The sequence below is a fragment of the Phycodurus eques genome, chromosome 21 (assembly GCF_024500275.1).
Source record: "Phycodurus eques isolate BA_2022a chromosome 21, UOR_Pequ_1.1, whole genome shotgun sequence".
Classification (NCBI taxonomy): Eukaryota; Metazoa; Chordata; class Actinopteri; order Syngnathiformes; family Syngnathidae; genus Phycodurus; species Phycodurus eques.
Window position 1 is genome coordinate 2030640 of NC_084545.1, and position 18016 is coordinate 2048655.

At 41.8% G+C, this 18016-nt stretch overlaps 1 protein-coding gene across 1 annotated transcript in view; it reads left to right on the top strand.

Annotated features, from left to right (window-relative positions):
• LOC133396717 (cadherin-6-like) overlaps positions 1–18016 on the top strand; it is a 50770-nt gene that overhangs the window by 29375 nt on the left and 3379 nt on the right. The window contains exons 3-11 of the mRNA XM_061666841.1: positions 4822–5116; positions 7331–7450; positions 10626–10793; positions 11165–11352; positions 13734–13987; positions 16177–16313; positions 16750–16871; positions 17481–17598; positions 17675–17926. Coding sequence (XP_061522825.1) covers positions 4822–5116; positions 7331–7450; positions 10626–10793; positions 11165–11352; positions 13734–13987; positions 16177–16313; positions 16750–16871; positions 17481–17598; positions 17675–17926 — 1654 coding nt within the window. The remainder of the gene's footprint in view (positions 1–4821; positions 5117–7330; positions 7451–10625; positions 10794–11164; positions 11353–13733; positions 13988–16176; positions 16314–16749; positions 16872–17480; positions 17599–17674; positions 17927–18016) is intronic.

The following is an 18016-nucleotide window of genomic DNA, read 5'->3' on the forward strand; positions in this document are numbered from 1 at the left end:
CATTGTGGGCATTGTGGGTGTGGGGTCCGCTAATCTTTCCACGTCAGCCAATGGCGTTCTGTGTTCCCGCAGCCTCTCATTAGCAGGCGAGCGCACGCGGGCCTCGCGGGGCCTCGCTCTCCTGTCACCGGGGGGAGACGATGTTTGTTTATTTCATTATGGGCCGCTCCACCAAAGGGCAAGCGCACACACGCGCGCACACACGCACACACACACACAGACACGCTTAATGGCCTGTGGTGGAGTGCCAGTGTGCCAGTGTTTGTGCTGCACTATCATATCTCATCAAGTATTTACAGCCCCTGATAGGCCCCCACTGCTCGCGGGCCTACTGGGCAAACTTTGCCATGTTGCTTGCATGTGTGTGTTGGCTGATGCTGGTGGTGGCGGGAGAGGGGGAGAGGGGTGGGGGGCGTCAAGGTTGCCAACTCATTTCCAAGGGATGCTGCGAGCTGGCGGATCTAAAAATTGCTCAATAATGTTGCAATTGCGTGATAATGACGTTGCGTAATTATGTCGAACAGCGGGTCTCGACTTATTTCTAATAAGTGTATTACTGTAATATTAGCCACAGTTTGAATAGTAACACTACGCTTAAATATAGGGGCAAAAATCTGCACGTGACTAATTGAAGCCACTGTAACATTATGCACAGATTGAACATTTCATTGAGTGATTCTTTCACGTACCACTAGAGGGAGCCCGTGTACCACACTGAAAATTACTGCCGTAGAACAGCATTGCGTAGATTATAGAGTGGCATTTTTCCAATTGTCCAGCCATAATCAGCAAAAAACAAACAAAAAATGTTTCATTTCGATTAGTTTACTGTCACATTTGTATTTGTAAGTACAATAGAAACAAAAATACATTTTAGGTTTGTTTTGTTCGTATGTATCTTATATATGCAGAGACTGCCTCAAAATGATCAGTTTGTCTGAATTTGCTATTCATAGGAACATGTTTGAGTAAAATAAACATTATTTTAATTACATTTATGAATTACAATTATTTAGAGTGTCGCCCCCAAAATAGAAACACAAATATCGTCATTTAGAGCATTTCTTTCCAGAATACTTAAAAATTAGTCAAAATACCAAAAAAGGTCCAGCATTATTTTGATTTGTTTTCTATTTTCCCCAGAGCTGTAGATATCATTAGCCTGTTAGCATGGTAGCCTGTCATATTTGAACGTTTTTACAAAATGATTTTGTTTAGCAAGCAATTTGATGTTTTCTGTTGATTTGGTAACAGTAAGATAAATATGACTTTACATTCCATTTGATGATGTTTTATATTTTTTTGTTATATTTTACAACAAATTGCTATTTTTCTTTATTAAAACCATGTTAACACAAACGTAGTGTTTCAATTAATTTCATGGTGGGGGTGGGGGGCGAGCTTGATCACGGAACGAGTCGAGCTACCACTGCAGCTAAATTTGTCGCTGGGTGCGATTTTGCGGGGGTATTCCGGAAAAGTCGCTACATCGAGCAACAAAAGTTCCAAGTTGCCATCCGCGGTTGGGTGGGCTGAAAGCGGATGAGCACGGGCGCAATCAGCTTGCGAGTGCCGCATGACTCAGCGGCTGTAGCGAAGACGTCCATGTCTTGTGACGGCCCAAAGCGAGCGTGCGTGTGCGTGCGTGCGTGCGTGCGTGTGTGTGTGTGTGTGTGTGTGTGTGTGTGTGTGTGTGTGTGTGTGTGAGTAGTGGAGTGGCGGAGTACCAGCTGCTCGTCTTGGCACGGAACAAACAATATGGTGCAGGCCCCACTCGACTCTACCTGCTCCATGGCAACCCCCCGCAGCACATCGACATCATCTTTCTCATCAGCATAGATGGATGGATGGATGGATGGATAGAGAGATAGTATATATACGCTATAAGATGCATAACATTGGAATAATTTAGTTGTTATATAAATGGATAGTGAATGGTTTAAAACATCATCGTCATCATCATGTGTGCGAGGAGGGCAGGGGTGGGTGAGTCAACGGGGACGCGGGGCGGGCGCTCACTTTTAATAACGCTCATGTGCTTTGCGGCGCATCACCCCCGCGATCCGATGTGATATTAATATCAGAAAGAACATAATGACATCGTCTTTTTTTCCCCCCCATGATCTTTGACCTTGCGCGATCAAACTGCACATTAGCAGAAGCTGGCGATTCCGGCGCCTCGGGAAATTAGGCTTCCAATTTTTGGAATTCTTGGTTTCAACCGAGATTAACTCAGTGACAAATGTTTAGAATATACTTTTGTTCCACAAAAAAATATTGCCGTTACGTGAAAGCTCAATTCAGTGAGCATCAAACGATTACCTCGACAAGCTTTTGCTTGAAAATGTTTTTCGGGGGAGAGATTTTTTATTTTTTATTTCCCCTTAATTTATTATTATTATTTTTTTTAATCAAGCCTATTAAGAAAATACATTTTATTTTAACCAAATATATATTACTTTCTTTTTCTTAAAAAAACTGTTTCCGAAAACAAATACACTTTCTTCTTGACAAAAAAATACTTTTTGGTGTGAAAAATATGAATTTTTGCAACAAACCAAAAAAAGCATTCTTACAAAAAACTATACTTTCCCCCACAGACAAAGAAATATGTCATTATTTTTATTTATTTTGAATAAAATTTCCGCCCAAAATTAAGAATTTTAAAAATACGTTTTCTTTTTTTGTTTTCCGATAAACAAATATACAATATTACTTTTTGTACACCCCATAGTTCTACAGAAATAAAACTTTTATCAAAAACACACTATTTATTTATTGATTTATTTATTTTATTATCAAAAGTCATTTTTTTCTCCTGAACAAACATTTGTGGTGGTGATCAATTACACTCGAGTCTTTCGTTGTTTTTAGGTTTATAAATCAACAGTGGGCAGCACGGTGTTTGAGTGGGTAGCACATCGGTCTCACCGTTCTGAGGTCAAGGGTTCGAATCCGGGTCTTGCTGCGTGCAGTTTGCGTGTTCTCGTTGTGCTTATGTGGCTTTCCTTAGGGTGCTCTGGCTTCTTCCTGCATTCCGAAAACATTGGCATTAGCTTCTTACAAGACTCAAATTATTCCTTTCATTGACATCATTCCCTATGGTTCAAATTGCTTCAAAATGGCGCAAAGAGCTTCTGGTTAAAGCTCTTAGTTTCATGGTAAAAAAATCTGTACACAATCAAACCTTCATCACATTTCTTCCTCCAGTCAATCCAACATCCCCAACAAATACTTTGCTTATCTTCTCGTTTCCCCACACAGAACAATGAAGCAAGCAAGCGAGCGAGCGAGCGGATGTACACTTTAGCAGCAAAACAAAAAGAAGGAGATTGCACCTTTAAGTGCGCGCTGTTCACTTCACACATCAACACACATTGCTCGCTCGCGAGGCGACCATCTGGACACTCCGATGCAGCCGAGCACTTCTCCACGGGCCAGGACACAAGGCCCGCCAGGCTAACTGGCTAATTGCCCCGAGCGCCACCCACCCCCACCCCCCACCCACCCCCCGCGCCGACACCCTCCCACCCCCTTTCCGATGCCATCGTCCCGGCCGGGCACGGCTCCATCGATCGGCCGCTAACGGTTGGCGCGCTCGGGGGTCGCTTCGTTTCCCAAACCAAGATGGCCGCCGGCTACGTCGGGCCGCGCAGATGTAAGATGGCCGGCGCTTCAGCGAACAGAACGCTGAAACGCGAGGCCACGTTTTCACAATGCACCTCAAGTGCTTACGCCTTTTCTGTTCAAACGGAAAAACTAAAGTCCCATGTGATCGGAAAGATTCTGTTGATCCAATCGATTTGAGGTCTAACATTTTCTAAGGATCAATAAATTATCAATGTGCTTGCCCCAAATTTTCGTTCACAAGATTGACTTTGTGCTTGAAAAATATTTTCTCTCATCAGAAAATGTTTTTTTTGTACTTTTCTTTTTTTGCCCCCAAAATTTTCTTTCTCCAAAATATAAAAATGTAATTCATTTGAGAAATCCAACTAATTTTTTCTTTAAAAAGAACTTTTTTTGCGATGCAAATATGACTTTTTCTCCAAAATGCAGAAAAACTCTCAAAAAAAAGTTTTGGGATATTTTTCCTAAAAACAATTTCATCTATCAATAGGACTGTGAAATGATCTGTTTTTTCTCTCTCTTTATATATTTATTGCTTGACTGTATTTTTAAAAACCTTGAAAAATACATATTTTCAAAAAAAAATCATATTTTTTTTCTCTTCTCAAAAACAAACAAAAAAAATAACTGTTTGTGGAAAAATACAGCTTTTGCTGAAAATATTTTTTTCCCCACTTCTGAATTGTTTTGTCATGAAACGTATGACATTTCTGCACACGAGTGGAATAACTTTGACTAGTAGACCAAATACATACTACTAGTGATGCGAAACTGTGCACTAGTTGACAACAGCGTTCTACTATTGATATCATAAAATTCTACTTGTTAACGTCCTGCACTTCACTAGTCGTACTAGTAGCACGCAGATGTCAACTTGTGCTCAGTTTTGCCTGACTAGTATCATGTCATCAGGCGGTTACGTAACGCCTCTCCAGCTGTGACACTTTTATAAAAAAAAAAAAAAAAAAAAAAAAAAAAAATTTTTATTTCTGGTAGAAACGGATTGGCGGGAAGCAAGCCGTGGATTATGGCGGCCTCGCGAACGACCTTGTGATTTCCGGGACGTTTCTTTTGTCGGGCGTCGAGGGGCTCGAACTTTGGTTAAGGTTTCAAAGCAGGGTTTTAAGGCAGGGTGAGTGTTTGAAATGACGGTTTTCAGAAGGAGTGACAGCGCTGTCGTCTTCCCCTCAGCTCCACTCGGACTCGGACCGCGAGGACGGCAGCGTGCTCTACGTGCTGACGGGCGAGGGCGCGGGCACGCTGTTCAAGATTGACGAGAAGTCGGGCGACATCCACGCCACCAAGCGCCTGGACCGCGAGGAGAAGGCGTACTACATGCTGCACGCCAAGGCCGTCAACCGCTTCACCAACGAGGCCCTGGAGGGCGAGTCCGACTTCATCATCAAGATCCACGACATCAACGACAACGAGCCGCGCTTCACCAAAGACCCGTACGTCGCCAGGGTGCCCGAAATGGCCGACATCGGTAAGGAAATGATCCACTTTGTCTTCAGCGCTTCATATAGTTCACTAAAAAGTCTTCGACAAATCCCTACATCGTAATTCCGTGTACAAGGTAAGAGGATGGATGATAGCGGTTAGCCTCGTTGCTAACAACAATGGTCTTCATGCTAACCTAATGAACAACTAGCATGCCAGTCACTTGTCCTGGTTTTAGATAAAGGGATGGAAATTAATTGAAAAAATAATCTACAGATTCATCGATTATTTTAAAAATCGTTTGTCGCAGCCCTAGTGAAGCTAGTGAAGTCAATGATTCACTAGCTGGTTGTTAGCTTAGCATGAGGATCATTGTTGTTAGCAAAGAGGCTAACAGCTATCGTCCATCTTGTTTCCGCACATGCAAGTCACTGTGTGCTAGCTCATCGTTAGCATAGCGTGAGGATTATATTTGGTAGTGATGAGGCTAACTGCTATCGTCCCGACCATTTACTCATGCGAAAGTCATTGACACGCTGGCTGGCGTTAGCTTAGCATGAGGCTCAAGCAACGAGGCTAACTGCTATCGTCCGTCTTGTTTACTCACACGCGAGTCGTTGATGTGCAAGCTGGTTGTTTGCGACAAGGCTAACTGCACTGCATCTTTATGAACAACAACAACGTGAATATTATTCATCAATAACTTAGCAATAAGATCATTAAAACCAAACCAAAATTATCATTCTCAGCAGATTTTCAACTTCTGTGTTGGGGAGTACTAATTTGATGAAGTAATCAGTTAATTTATTTATTGTGAATAATACAAGAAAAACATATGTAAAATATTTTAAAGATAAACAATTTAACATGTAAATTTAATATTGCATTTATTAAATCATTGGTGAATGTATTTACCATACATAATCAAATCGATAGTCGAATGAACCATTTTACATATAAATTTAACATGTATTGATTTATTTTTTCAATAATTGGTGAATTTATTTATTTTAAATTAAACAAGAACAAATATTGATGAAATAAACAATTTATGTATTTGATAAAGACTTTTACATATACATTTGGTTATTTACTCAATTAAACAACGGGTGCTTTAATTATAATTATAAATATGAATAATTAACTAAAACATGAAAATGAATTACTATTTTATGATTAAAATCTTTTTTTTCCACACCTTTTACTTTTTACACACTCACTGGACACGTCATTAGGTACACATGAGTGCGAAAAAATGAAAGATGCAAGATGAAAGTGCTGACTTTTCCTTGACACGCTCTCATATTAGAGTACTTCATAAAGCAAAGTCAATTAAAAGGTGTTGCTCACTGGTTTCTGTGGCAACAAGCCAAGGTGTGATGTCACCACAACACTGAAATTAGCACGTGTCGTATTAGCATAATAGCATCTCGCCTGATGGATGCGCTTGCAGCCTCAACAAATGAGCATTGTTCTATTTTTGCACTTCTCACCCATTAAATGTTTCCCCTCAATTAATTTGTCGGCGCGCATAATGAGTCAACACGCCGGTGCTAGCACTTAGCTAACTGCACTTGCTAGCTGGTCCTTCCGTGGGAACTTACCCCACTTAATAACACCAATGTCACGTCGCAATGATACAAACTATCAATAATTTCAAAAACGCAGTATAACAGTTCGCACCAGTGCCATGTACATCATCTGGAGTACTTCACAATCAATATTTATCTACAAAACGTGACCAAAAAAAAACAAATATCAATATAAAATACATCATACTCACCAGAGAAGTTGTTTATTAAATGTATTAACGTGTGCAGATCGCTACAAAACTGAGTAAGGCTTTCAAAGTAGGGTTTCAAACGGGGTTAGGATTTCAAAGTCTGGTTAGGCTTTCAAAGTAGGGTTTCAAAAATGGTTAGGGTTTCAAATTAGGGTAGCAAAACAGGGTTAGAGTTTCAAAACAGGATTAGGAATTGTGAAACCGTAAAAGTTTTGGAAGTTCTATCGGCCAGCACATGTGATTGCGAAGACCCAGTGCAGACTAGATTGACATAGCAACACATGTAGGCTACAATCTAATTGGACAAAAAAAATATATAGCATGCACATAAGCATACCGGAGGCAAGCTAAGAGCAACGCTACCAAATGAAGAAAATCGACTGTCGGCATTGCACGAAAACAATTTCATGGACGAGCTTGTTCTGCCGAGCAAAATGGACGACAGCCGCTGAAGTCTCCTTTGCTCCGCCCCCGCAGGCACGCCCGTCATCCAGGTGACGGCCCTGGATGCCGACGACTCCACCTACGGGAACAGCGCCAAGGTGGTCTACAGCATCCTGGAGGGGCAGCCCTACTTCTCCATCGACCCCGAAACTGGTCCGTGTCTTCGCATTTGTCTCCGTTTGTGCAGCCCAGTGGAAAAAGATTCACTTTGATTGCACATGACATTTTTATAAACCAAACACCAAACAATCATACAAAATACCACAATTATTATTTTAAGTTGTTGTTGTTTTTTTAATTCTGCATAAATAAGAAACATGAACATATCTGAATGAAAATGGATTATACTCAATCATAACTATTGATATAATTTATTAAAATAACAAAAGTTTTCATTTCATTATGGATTATTTAGGACTATTGTTCTTTATCATCCTTTTTCTTTGAAATATTTTTAACATATATAAATTTAAATTCACTTTTTTTATTATTATTTACTCTATTATGGTTATTATCCCCGAGCAATTCTGCGTATTTGTCAGAGAGAGATTAAAACAATTGCAAGATAATGGATGCTAGTAAATCACAAATATTGATAGAATTATTGAAAAGTACAGTAAATGCTTTCATTTAAATTATGATTGTTGTTATTTATCATCCATTTTTTTTAAAGAAATGTGTATCTCTTTTTTTTACATTGTTACAGACTTTTGTTTTTCTTCATGTACTATAACTATAAAATAATCATATAATAAATAAATACATACATTTTCTGAATATAATTTAGATTTTTGTCACCCTCAAGGGAATTGCAGTTTCACTGTGCTGTTTTCTTTTCTAATACTACCGCTAATAATAATAATAATATAATAATAATAATAATAATAATGAAGAAATAAGTAAGCGGTGGGGCTCAAAAGTAGGTAGCATGTTTCTTTAAGGAGAGCCAAAATGGCGGCCCGCGGGTGGGCGAGGAGGTCATGTTGGGGATTTGGAGCAGACGCACAAGAGTGAAATGAGCGAGGCTAAAACATCGCAGCTTGCTACTTTTAATCATTAATGTGCGCTCTGGATCCCACCCATCCTGATGTTCAAACAAAAGGACTTTACAAAATGTAAAAAAAAAAAAAAAAAAAAATCCATTTGCAGATTAGCGTGTGGATTAGCGTTAATATGTTTGAGGCCACATGTGACGCGTAAACTGACATGAGCCACACACACACGGCTGCACATCGCATGTTACCGCCATAATTACTTCATATTACCGCTGTTTGGCAACAAATGTTACTTCACTCCTGGACGCTCACAAAGTTTTGATATTCTTGATGATGTTATTTTTATATTTTCAATTATGTTACATTTAGTTTATTAATCCATTTAATGATTAGTTTTGAGTTTATTTGTTTTATTTTAGTCAAATATTGTTCGGGCGGAACTGTGAATGACTGGTTAGCACATCTGCCTCACAGTTGTGAGGACCGGGGTTCAAATCCCGGCGTCGCCTGTGTGGCGTTTGCATGTTCTCCCCGTGCCTGCGTGGGTTTTCTCCGGGCATTCCGGTTTCCTCCCACATCCTCAAAAAAATGCGTGCTAGGTCAATTGAATACTGTACAGAACAAAATAAACTAAAATACTCAGTTCCATTTTCAAAGTGTAGCAGCATTTGCGTCAATGCGCGTGTAAATAAAAGTGGCGGTTACACTGAGCAGCGAGCCGGCATTGATTATATTTGTTTGCGATATCGGTGAGTGCGGTATCGGATCATTTTTATGCGTACCGATTCTGATATCGGTGAATCCCAAATTATTAGCTTTTTATACAAGTATATATATAAAAAAATATATATAATAATAATCAATTAAAATCGGGAAAAAAAGTTTAGATTTTACAAAATCAAAGTAAAAGACTTTTTCTTTTGACAGGTTAATAAAATATCGTCCGCACACTCTTTAATTCTTCGTTTAACACATGCAGGTCACATTTGCTGAACTCTACGCTACTTTTTTTTTGGACAATTAAAAAAGTAATTAACGATCAGAAATCCTAATTTGTGAAAACGAGCCTCATAACGAGGCGCATCGATCACTCGCAGACGACCGCTGAATTAAAGGAGCACCGAGAAGCGCTCGCTTGGCGGTAATGGCGGCGGCGTCTCGGCGACTTCATTACGTGGCGCATAAATCTCCTCGCTGAAACGTCGTTAATTCCGGGCGACTATTTTGAGGTGCGCGCTGGGATGTTTGATGCGCCGGGAAGGAAGTTCATTATCTTTACGATGACGCGTTATGAGGCCGCCGTCAGTTGCACTGCAGGGGACGACGCGGCCAACAATTCACTATGACCGGAATTTATATTCTGTTTATTATTGTTATTATTATCAGGGCTGGGAGATAACGCCTTGAAGTAAAATATTGCACAAGAATCTTATTTCTCATTTTAATCGATTTGTTCCCCTTCACTTGTAGAAAAAGTTATGCTTTTTGTTTTTTCTCCCTTTCTAACTTTGAAACAGGACCCCCCCCCCTACCCCACACACACACACAGTATTAACTTGCAACAACTTCCACAGATTTAATAAAATAATTTCTTTAGATAATGTAAAATCTGCGAGTAATTGATGCCTAACCAGAAAGGTTTCTAATTGCCTATAAATGCCACAAAATGGCAGCAAACCTTTTTATTCTGTTTGATGACGCTATGGCCTGATTAATGAAGTGCCTTCCTTGAGTTTAACATAGTTCCTTGGCACTAAGATGGAACCAGCTGGCAGCAAAGTATTTTTTTTTATATTAGACATGGCTTTGGCATGAGCACAAAGCAGTGAATAGGTTTTACAGCGAACAGAGGTTCCCCCAAAAAGTTTGCGACTATGCAGGAGTTCACCAAACACGGAAAGCAAGCATCAAATGAATCATTCTTTTCCCCAGAAAATGTTGTTTTTTTTTAAATCTGAAAATCAGACCTCTTAATTTTTTATAAATATATTTGTTCATTTTTTTTTTGCTTGAAAAATACATTTTACCCCTGAAAAATAATGATTTATTTCTAAAAATACTTTATTTCCTTTGGAAAATACATTTTTTATTCCCAGAAAATAATACTTCATTTTTTTTCAAAAAAATACAAAAAAACATTTAAATAATATGATTTTTTTTGTTTGTTTGATTTTTGTCCTAAAAAAACAATAGTACTTGTGTGTCTACCATGCAATAATTGTTGATGAAAATGACTTGAGAGACAAAACAGGACTTTCAAATCGACACACATCTCCTCATGCTGGGTCAAAAAAAATGCATTCATTCAGTTTAGTTTTTTTTTGTGTGTTTAGGCTTGATCAAGACGGCGCTGCCGGGAATGGACCGGGAGGTCAAGGAGAAGTACCAAGTGGTGATCCAGGCTAAAGACATGGCCGGACAGATGGGGGGCCTCTCGGGGACCACCACGGTCAGCATCACCCTCGCCGACGTCAACGACAATCCGCCGCGCTTCACTAAGAGTGAGTCGGAATAAGATGTAAAAATACACGATTCGCATATTGTATCATATAATATAGTAATGTTAATGTTGTGCATTAGCGACAATTCCTGTATTTTTATGTATAACGTGAATCTATTCACATATTAAAACTGACCAAAGGGACTTTGGAATGTTCCACCGGGCCGACTGTCAGGAAGTGATAGCATTGTTGTGTGCTAATTGAACACCGGTTTGACGTGTGTGGGGCGGGGGCGCAGGGGGGCCGGGGCGTCACGCGGCCGTCGTCTAAAGCCTGTCAGCTGTGTTTTATTCTCGCGCCGCCGCCGTTTGTTTAAAAAAAAAAAAAAAAAGTGTTTTTTTTGTTTTGTTTGTTTGTTTGTTTTTCTTCAGCCCTGTACGAGTTCAAAGTGCCCGAGACCACCGCGCTGGGCTCGGTGGTGGGCGTGATCCGCGCCATGGACAACGACATCGGCGAGAGCGCCGAGATGGACTACAGGATCATCGGGAGCGACGGGCCCGGGATGTTCGACATCGCCACCAACCGCAGCACGCAGGAGGGCGTGGTCGTGCTCAGGAAGGTGAGCGACGATCGGTTGGTGGGTGGGTGATGATGCGGGCGGGTGTGGTTGGGACTAAATGTCACATCCCTTCACTGGACTTACAGTGAACCTTCAGTATTTGCGGGGGTTAGGGACCGAGCCCTGAGAGAAATCTGATAATTCTGTGAGTAATTGATGCCCCACCCCCCAAAAAAAATATTGTAATTGCCTATACAGTCAACCCCCACATTTATTATTATCGTGTGTAAATGCCAAAAGGTGAGTTTCATGATGATAATATTGATGAGCCTCATGTGAAGGTGATTTGTTTGTGTTGAGTTTGCAGTTTTGTGGGGTTTTTTTTTTTTTTTTGGTGGGGGGCAAAAGAAAATGCTATTTTAACTCCTGAATAGTCGTTTATGTGACATGGCTTCATGATTGCGTACATTCTAGATGCATGGTGTTGGATGCACTTCGTTTGAAGTGCTTTGCTGCCATGTTGTGGCATCCATATGCAATTTGAAATTCCTTTTCGAGAGGACATCAATCATTCGTCCCGTATAACATTTTAGCACTGTGAAAGTCAGGCTTTTTTTAATAAAGACGGAAATTTCGATTTTTTTCTTAATCAGTGAAAAAATAATTGACAGATTAATCGATTACTAAAATAATGGTTGAGTTGCAGTTTTAATAAAAACTGAAAAATCATCATGGGATGTTTTGTGTAGAATGTTAGGTTAAAAAATCATTTAAAATCATTTTGTAATAAGGCTGCAGTCGACAAAGTGAAGCACTGTGAATACTTTCCAGATGCGTCCTCATTTAAACGTCATTTCCGTATCGGTGCCTTGAACACGTTACGAGTCAGGAATGAGCCACGAAAAAGCCAAACTTTTGACTTTTTCCCAGTGTGGAAGACATTTGTGTTTGGCATCATCTTATCTTCAACATGCTGCTCACTGCTTTGGTTTGTGCGTCAGCCAATCACATTCGCGCATCCCCCGACAAGCACAAAAATGGACGTACTGTAAGAGCGCCGTGCTGTAATTGCCCTCTGTTGCCATGGCGGCACTGCGGCCAGAGTGTGTGCGTGTGCGTCCCTAAATCTCAACCCGCTAATTAAGCGAGCTCGTCGAGTGGCAATAAGTCCCATCTGGGCCTCGAAAGCTGCCAAATAAAGGCACTGTGTGGTTACCTCCACCACGGAGCTTGTGTTGACATCTGCTTGTCAGATGGTTTTTGCAACAAAAAATAAATAAATAAAAGAGGGTATGAGGTCACGCTGTTAGAGGCTCAACTAAGGTGGGCAAAGTATGAATCCGGCCCACCCAGCATTTAAGTTATCAAGTGTCCTGTAATATTTGTTGCATTTATTTCAATTTTTTTGGGGGGGGTAGCCCCAAATTAGTTAATTACAATGTGCTTCCTCGTTTTTTTTAATTTTTTTTATTGGAGAAATGATTTTTTTAAAATTATAACACAATAAAAGAAAATCAAAACAATTATATTAGAATACAACCTAAAATGAGTATGAATTTTATTATTAAAAGAAAGGATTTTATTTATTGCTTTCATTTAGGCATTTTATCCCCCCCCCCCCCCCCCCCCCCCCCAAAATATTTATTTTGGTCCAGAAAATGGATGGATGGATTTTATTTGGTCGTGTACTCATTTATTTCATTAAATAATTTGCTGACTGATTGATTGTAAATACAATGAAAGATATTACAACACAAAAACTATTTTACACATACATTTGAAATAACTAAAATAATTCAAAAATGAGACAGAATTGTTTAATTATAAAAATAAATATTTTAAATACACATTTTAACAATAGAAAATACTAGTCAAATTAAAAAGTGCGTCGTATAATTTAAAAAATATATATTTTATAATTTTGTAATTGGTTAATTATAATTAAATGAATTATAAATAAAAACAAAAATATATATTATTCATTAGAATAAGCAACTTATATTATTTAACATATAACACAACATATTTTACGTAAGCCTTTTTTACCTCATCTACAAATAATGTAGCCCATGCGTTTATTTAAAAAAAACAAAAAAACAAATGTTCCCCTTGAGCACAAAGCTAAATGCTGCAAATCAAATGAACAACAAAGGTCCAAAACGGCAACATTAGCATCCAGGCCGCTAATGGCCCATAAACGATGACATGTAGCAGGGATCAGGCGTGTTCTGCAGCTAATGTGCCTCTTTGAAGGCAGGTCAAGCAGCCAACAAGTCAAGTGTGGCATTTAATTAAACGTCGCCGAGCAAACCGCAAACAGAATTTTGATGGCTTCCTCTCCAGGAGTTCAGAAAGCAGATTTGATCTTCCCGCAACAATTACAAGCAACACCTAAGTGACTATTCCTAACTTTCTGTTTTTTTCCCCGCTTCCTTTTCCAGCCGCTGGACTTCGAGCGCAAACGTCAATTCAGCCTCCGCGTTCAGGTGGAGAACGTCCACGTCAACCCTCGCTTCTTCTCCATGGGGCCCTTCAGGGACGAGGCGTCCATCAAGGTCACGGTGGAGGACGTGGACGAGCCGCCCGTGTTCGAGCGCGCCAGCTACGTCATGGAGGTGCGGGAGGACGCCGCCCCTAACGCCGTCATCGGATCCGTCAGCGCCACCGACCCGGACGTCAAGCGCAGCCCTGTCAGGTGCTAACTCCGACTGAACGTCATCTCGTCAACGACAAATTGTATTGTCACGACAAAGCGTGACAAAGTGTTTGAAAAACAAAGCTGCAGGCTACCAAGTGAAACATTTCTCATCTATCACATCCACAAATTTGGTCTTTTCCAAATGGAGTTTGGAGCGGAGCGGAGTCTTTATGCACATTTGCCATGCATCGTCCCCCCACGGCGTTCATTCGGCTTAAGTTAAGGCCTTTTTGTTGGCAGTGTCGATGATTTATTTGCATTATGGAACAAACTATATGGACAAGTACAAATATTCCCATTGATAGACTTCCCAGACCTTCTCAGAAGCGCGGACGCTATTCCAGATGCGACGGGACGCAACTTCTCCTAGGTGTCCCTGTGGTGGAGTGCAAGCTCACGTTTCATCTTCCAAACTGAAAAAAAAAGACATTATTCATTTAGTAGCCACCATTTCTGTAAATCTACTCTCAACGCTACCCCCCGCGATTACATGACAGCACTGCAATATTTGCTTTGTGTCCGTCAAATGACAGGAGAGACGCAAAACGAACGCAGGATGGTTCTGTGAGTGTTCGTGTGCATAATTTAATTTATTGTAATTACGATCCCTCAAGGGGGAATTCAGTCGAATAATAATTCAATAACAATTCAGTGAACCACAGGTAAGAGCATCAATGAGTCATTAAAAAAAAAAGAAAAGTATCCCCAAATAAAGAGGCTTCGGAAGGACAAGGCTTACTTGTAGTTCACTGACTTTTTCAGGAAATAGTGGAGGGGGTGCGGGGGGGAGGGGGTACTCGGCGGTCTTCACCTCGGCTTTTTCCCTTTTATGATGCACCGAGGGAGTTGGCTCTCAAGGTTGAAGTTCTCGCACTTTATTGCAGGTGTCAAATATGATATGATTCTCTTTTATCGGCCATCATCAGCAGGCTAGCTGGCCCGTGGCATTTGGAGGAGGAGGAACGGGGGCGGAGGGGGAGGGGCAGCTGAGAGGGGAGGGACGGGGGGGCCGCCAGGCACGAGGGTGCCAACGAGACCTCATCTCAATTACGAAGATGACGAGCGGCGTCTCCGCTTTGTCAATATCGAATATTTTAGGGGTTCTCTCTCTTTTTCATCACTTAAAAACCGAAAACGAATCTTCCGATCTCGAATGTGACTAAATGTTTAATATTATGGCGTCGATGGTTGGACGGATGGATGATAGGTGGAACAATGTGTAGGTGGGGTTGACCGATAACCGATAGATTAGTCGCTCGTCGGAATGGTAGTTGGCTCGATGTAAACAGCAGACTGATGCACATTTGGATGGAAAACACTGACTTTAACATTGAAGGCGCAACGTTCCTACTGAAATGACATTTTTTTCTCCATTTATCACGACCAGAATGACAAACAACTTGAGACTTTTCAGTTTTCCAAACGGAGTCTGACGCAGAGCTGCTTCTTCCAGCCTCCGACACAAGCTTTCGGCTTAATGGACGAGTGGAAGCGGTTATCGACGCAAAGGGGGCTGTAGGCGTCAACTATTAAAATGTTAACAGACTAGTTTAACTTTTATAAAGAGCGACAACGCGGATGGTGACGCTGGAGTCTGACTTTGCCAGTCAGGCGTGATGTGGTTGAAAGTGTTGTGCAAATTTGGAGGCATATTTTCCCTCAAATTAAAACAATAGAAATAAGTGGACTGCATAACCTGTTAGTGTGTGTGTGTGTGTGTGCGCGCGGTACTTAAAGCGTCCTGTTTTGAATTTGCAAGCATCTAAAAGTGGCAGCGAAGTGTTGAGGAAGTCTTTGGCGAAGCTGCACTTGGACTTGCAAAAAAGCAATTTGCGCCGCGCTCGACAAACATGGCCTCTCCTTTCTGCGACGACTCCGTGCAGACGTCTCTCGTTGTATTTTCCTCTCTTGCCGCTTTTGGTGAATCGGTGGCGAGAGAAACGGCGAGGTCTCGTGAATCCCTTTTAAACGGGCCATGGAAGAGAGTGACTCTTTAATGGCTTGGCTACAAATCGTAAGGTGGGCACGGTCGTGGTAAGTGGTTATCACGTTCGCTTCACAGTTCTGAGGTTCACGGTTCGAGTCTCTGCTCCGCCGAGTTGGGAAAACTTCGCTTTCTCCCAAATTCCCTTCCTTGTTGCCTTGCCTACGCTTACTTTTAAAACGCACTTCCTCAATCGGTACAGGTACTCGATCGACCGGCACACCGACATGGACCGTGTGTTCGACGTGCACGCCAACAACGGCTCCGTGTTCCTCTTGCGGGAGCTGGACCGCGAGGAGAACGCCTGGCACAACATCTCCGTCGTCGCCTTCGAGTTCAGTGAGTCAACCACCACGTTCAATAGTTCCCAAAAAAAATACTCCGTTGGTGATACCTTGACTTGCAACCGCCACAGCGTACACATTTCTCGAGGCGAGAGCAGTAGACAGACAGTCTAGACACAATATTAGGCACACCCGATGATTTTGGTGCTGAGGAACTATGCTGAAGTGAGTTGAGGGGCTTCATTTTGACCAAAGTTAGCGCTTTGCCGCCATCTTGTGGCATCTATAGGCAGTTATACAGTTACTTTGGGATTCCCGCTATTGGCGACAGGGCTCAACCTCCGCGGAAAGCACTTCACTGTATAAGGTTGATTTTGTTCAAGTATTATCGTGAACTGTAATGACAACAGGACACACAGCTGTTGTCGCCGTAGAAACGTCCTCCAAACGACTACTACTGCTTTTGTGTGCGCGCGCTGCGCCTTTCCCAGACAACCTGCGCCAGATGAGCCGCGTGTCCGTCTACATCCGAGTGCTGGACGTCAACGACAACGCGCCGGCCTTCGCCACCAACTACGAGACATTTGTGTGCGAGAACGCCAAAGCTAATCAGGTGAGTACGCAGCCTTTGGCGTCGTCGCAGGTTACACCAAGACTTCCTCTGTACTTTGTAGCTTGCTGAATGTTTGGAGTCGTTACATTTGAAATCATAGTAAGACATGATAGTGTGATGACGGCATGACGTCATAGGAGGATATCGTAGCGTGGAAGCTGGCACGCAAACATAGCCTGGCATCATAGGTAAAAGATAGCATGACACTGCTGCCCCTGTGGTTTTATTTCAATGTTGGAAATCTTTGGGATGAGGCCGATTCGATCCATATCTAGATCCAAAATTCAATTCAACATCGATACCTTTAAAGGCGGAACGCTTTTATACGATTTAGTTCCGTTTAGGAGCTATGCAAGTCGATACAATGTGGAAACAATGCAATAGTTAACATTTGTTGATGTAGACGTAAATCATACATAGCCCAGTTCTGTAAATTCTACAGAGTCGTATTTCTCACCTTTATGAATGGCTATCTGGTCATATCAGTTAATTGCGCCAACCCTAGTTTTTACCTTTGTTCTTACCCGTTCTTAACCTGGGCCTTACTTCTTTTTGTATCCTTCCTAACCAGGGGACTTACCAGTAGTCTTGTGTTCTTTGTGGTTCCAGAGGATCCAGACAGTGAGCGCCACAGACCCAGACGAGCCGGTCGGAGGACATCGTTTCTTCTTCAGTCTGGCCCAGGAGGCTGCCGGCAAAGCAAACTTTTCTGTTCGCGACAATAAAGGTAGTCCGCCATCCATCTTCTCTTCCGTTTCCGGAACCTTTCTAGTCATAACGGTCTTGACCCGGGATGGTTTTAGACAACACGGCCTGGATCCTGACGCGCAGGAACAGCTACAGCAGCCTACTGAAGAGCATCTACCACGTGCCGGTGGTCATCTCGGACAACGGGACCCCTGTGCAAAGCAGCACCAACACACTGACGGTGCGCGTGTGCACGTGCGACCGTGAAGGCAATATGAAGCTGTGCAACGCCGAGGCGCTCACGGCCAGGGCGGGACTCAGTACCGGGGCGCTGGTGGCCATCTTGCTTTGCGTCATAATCCTGCTCAGTGAGTACACACAAGACTCGTTTCACCGCTTCAAAAAACGACCGTTACGTGAAAAAATACATCTTTTGACAAAATACACATTTTATTCTA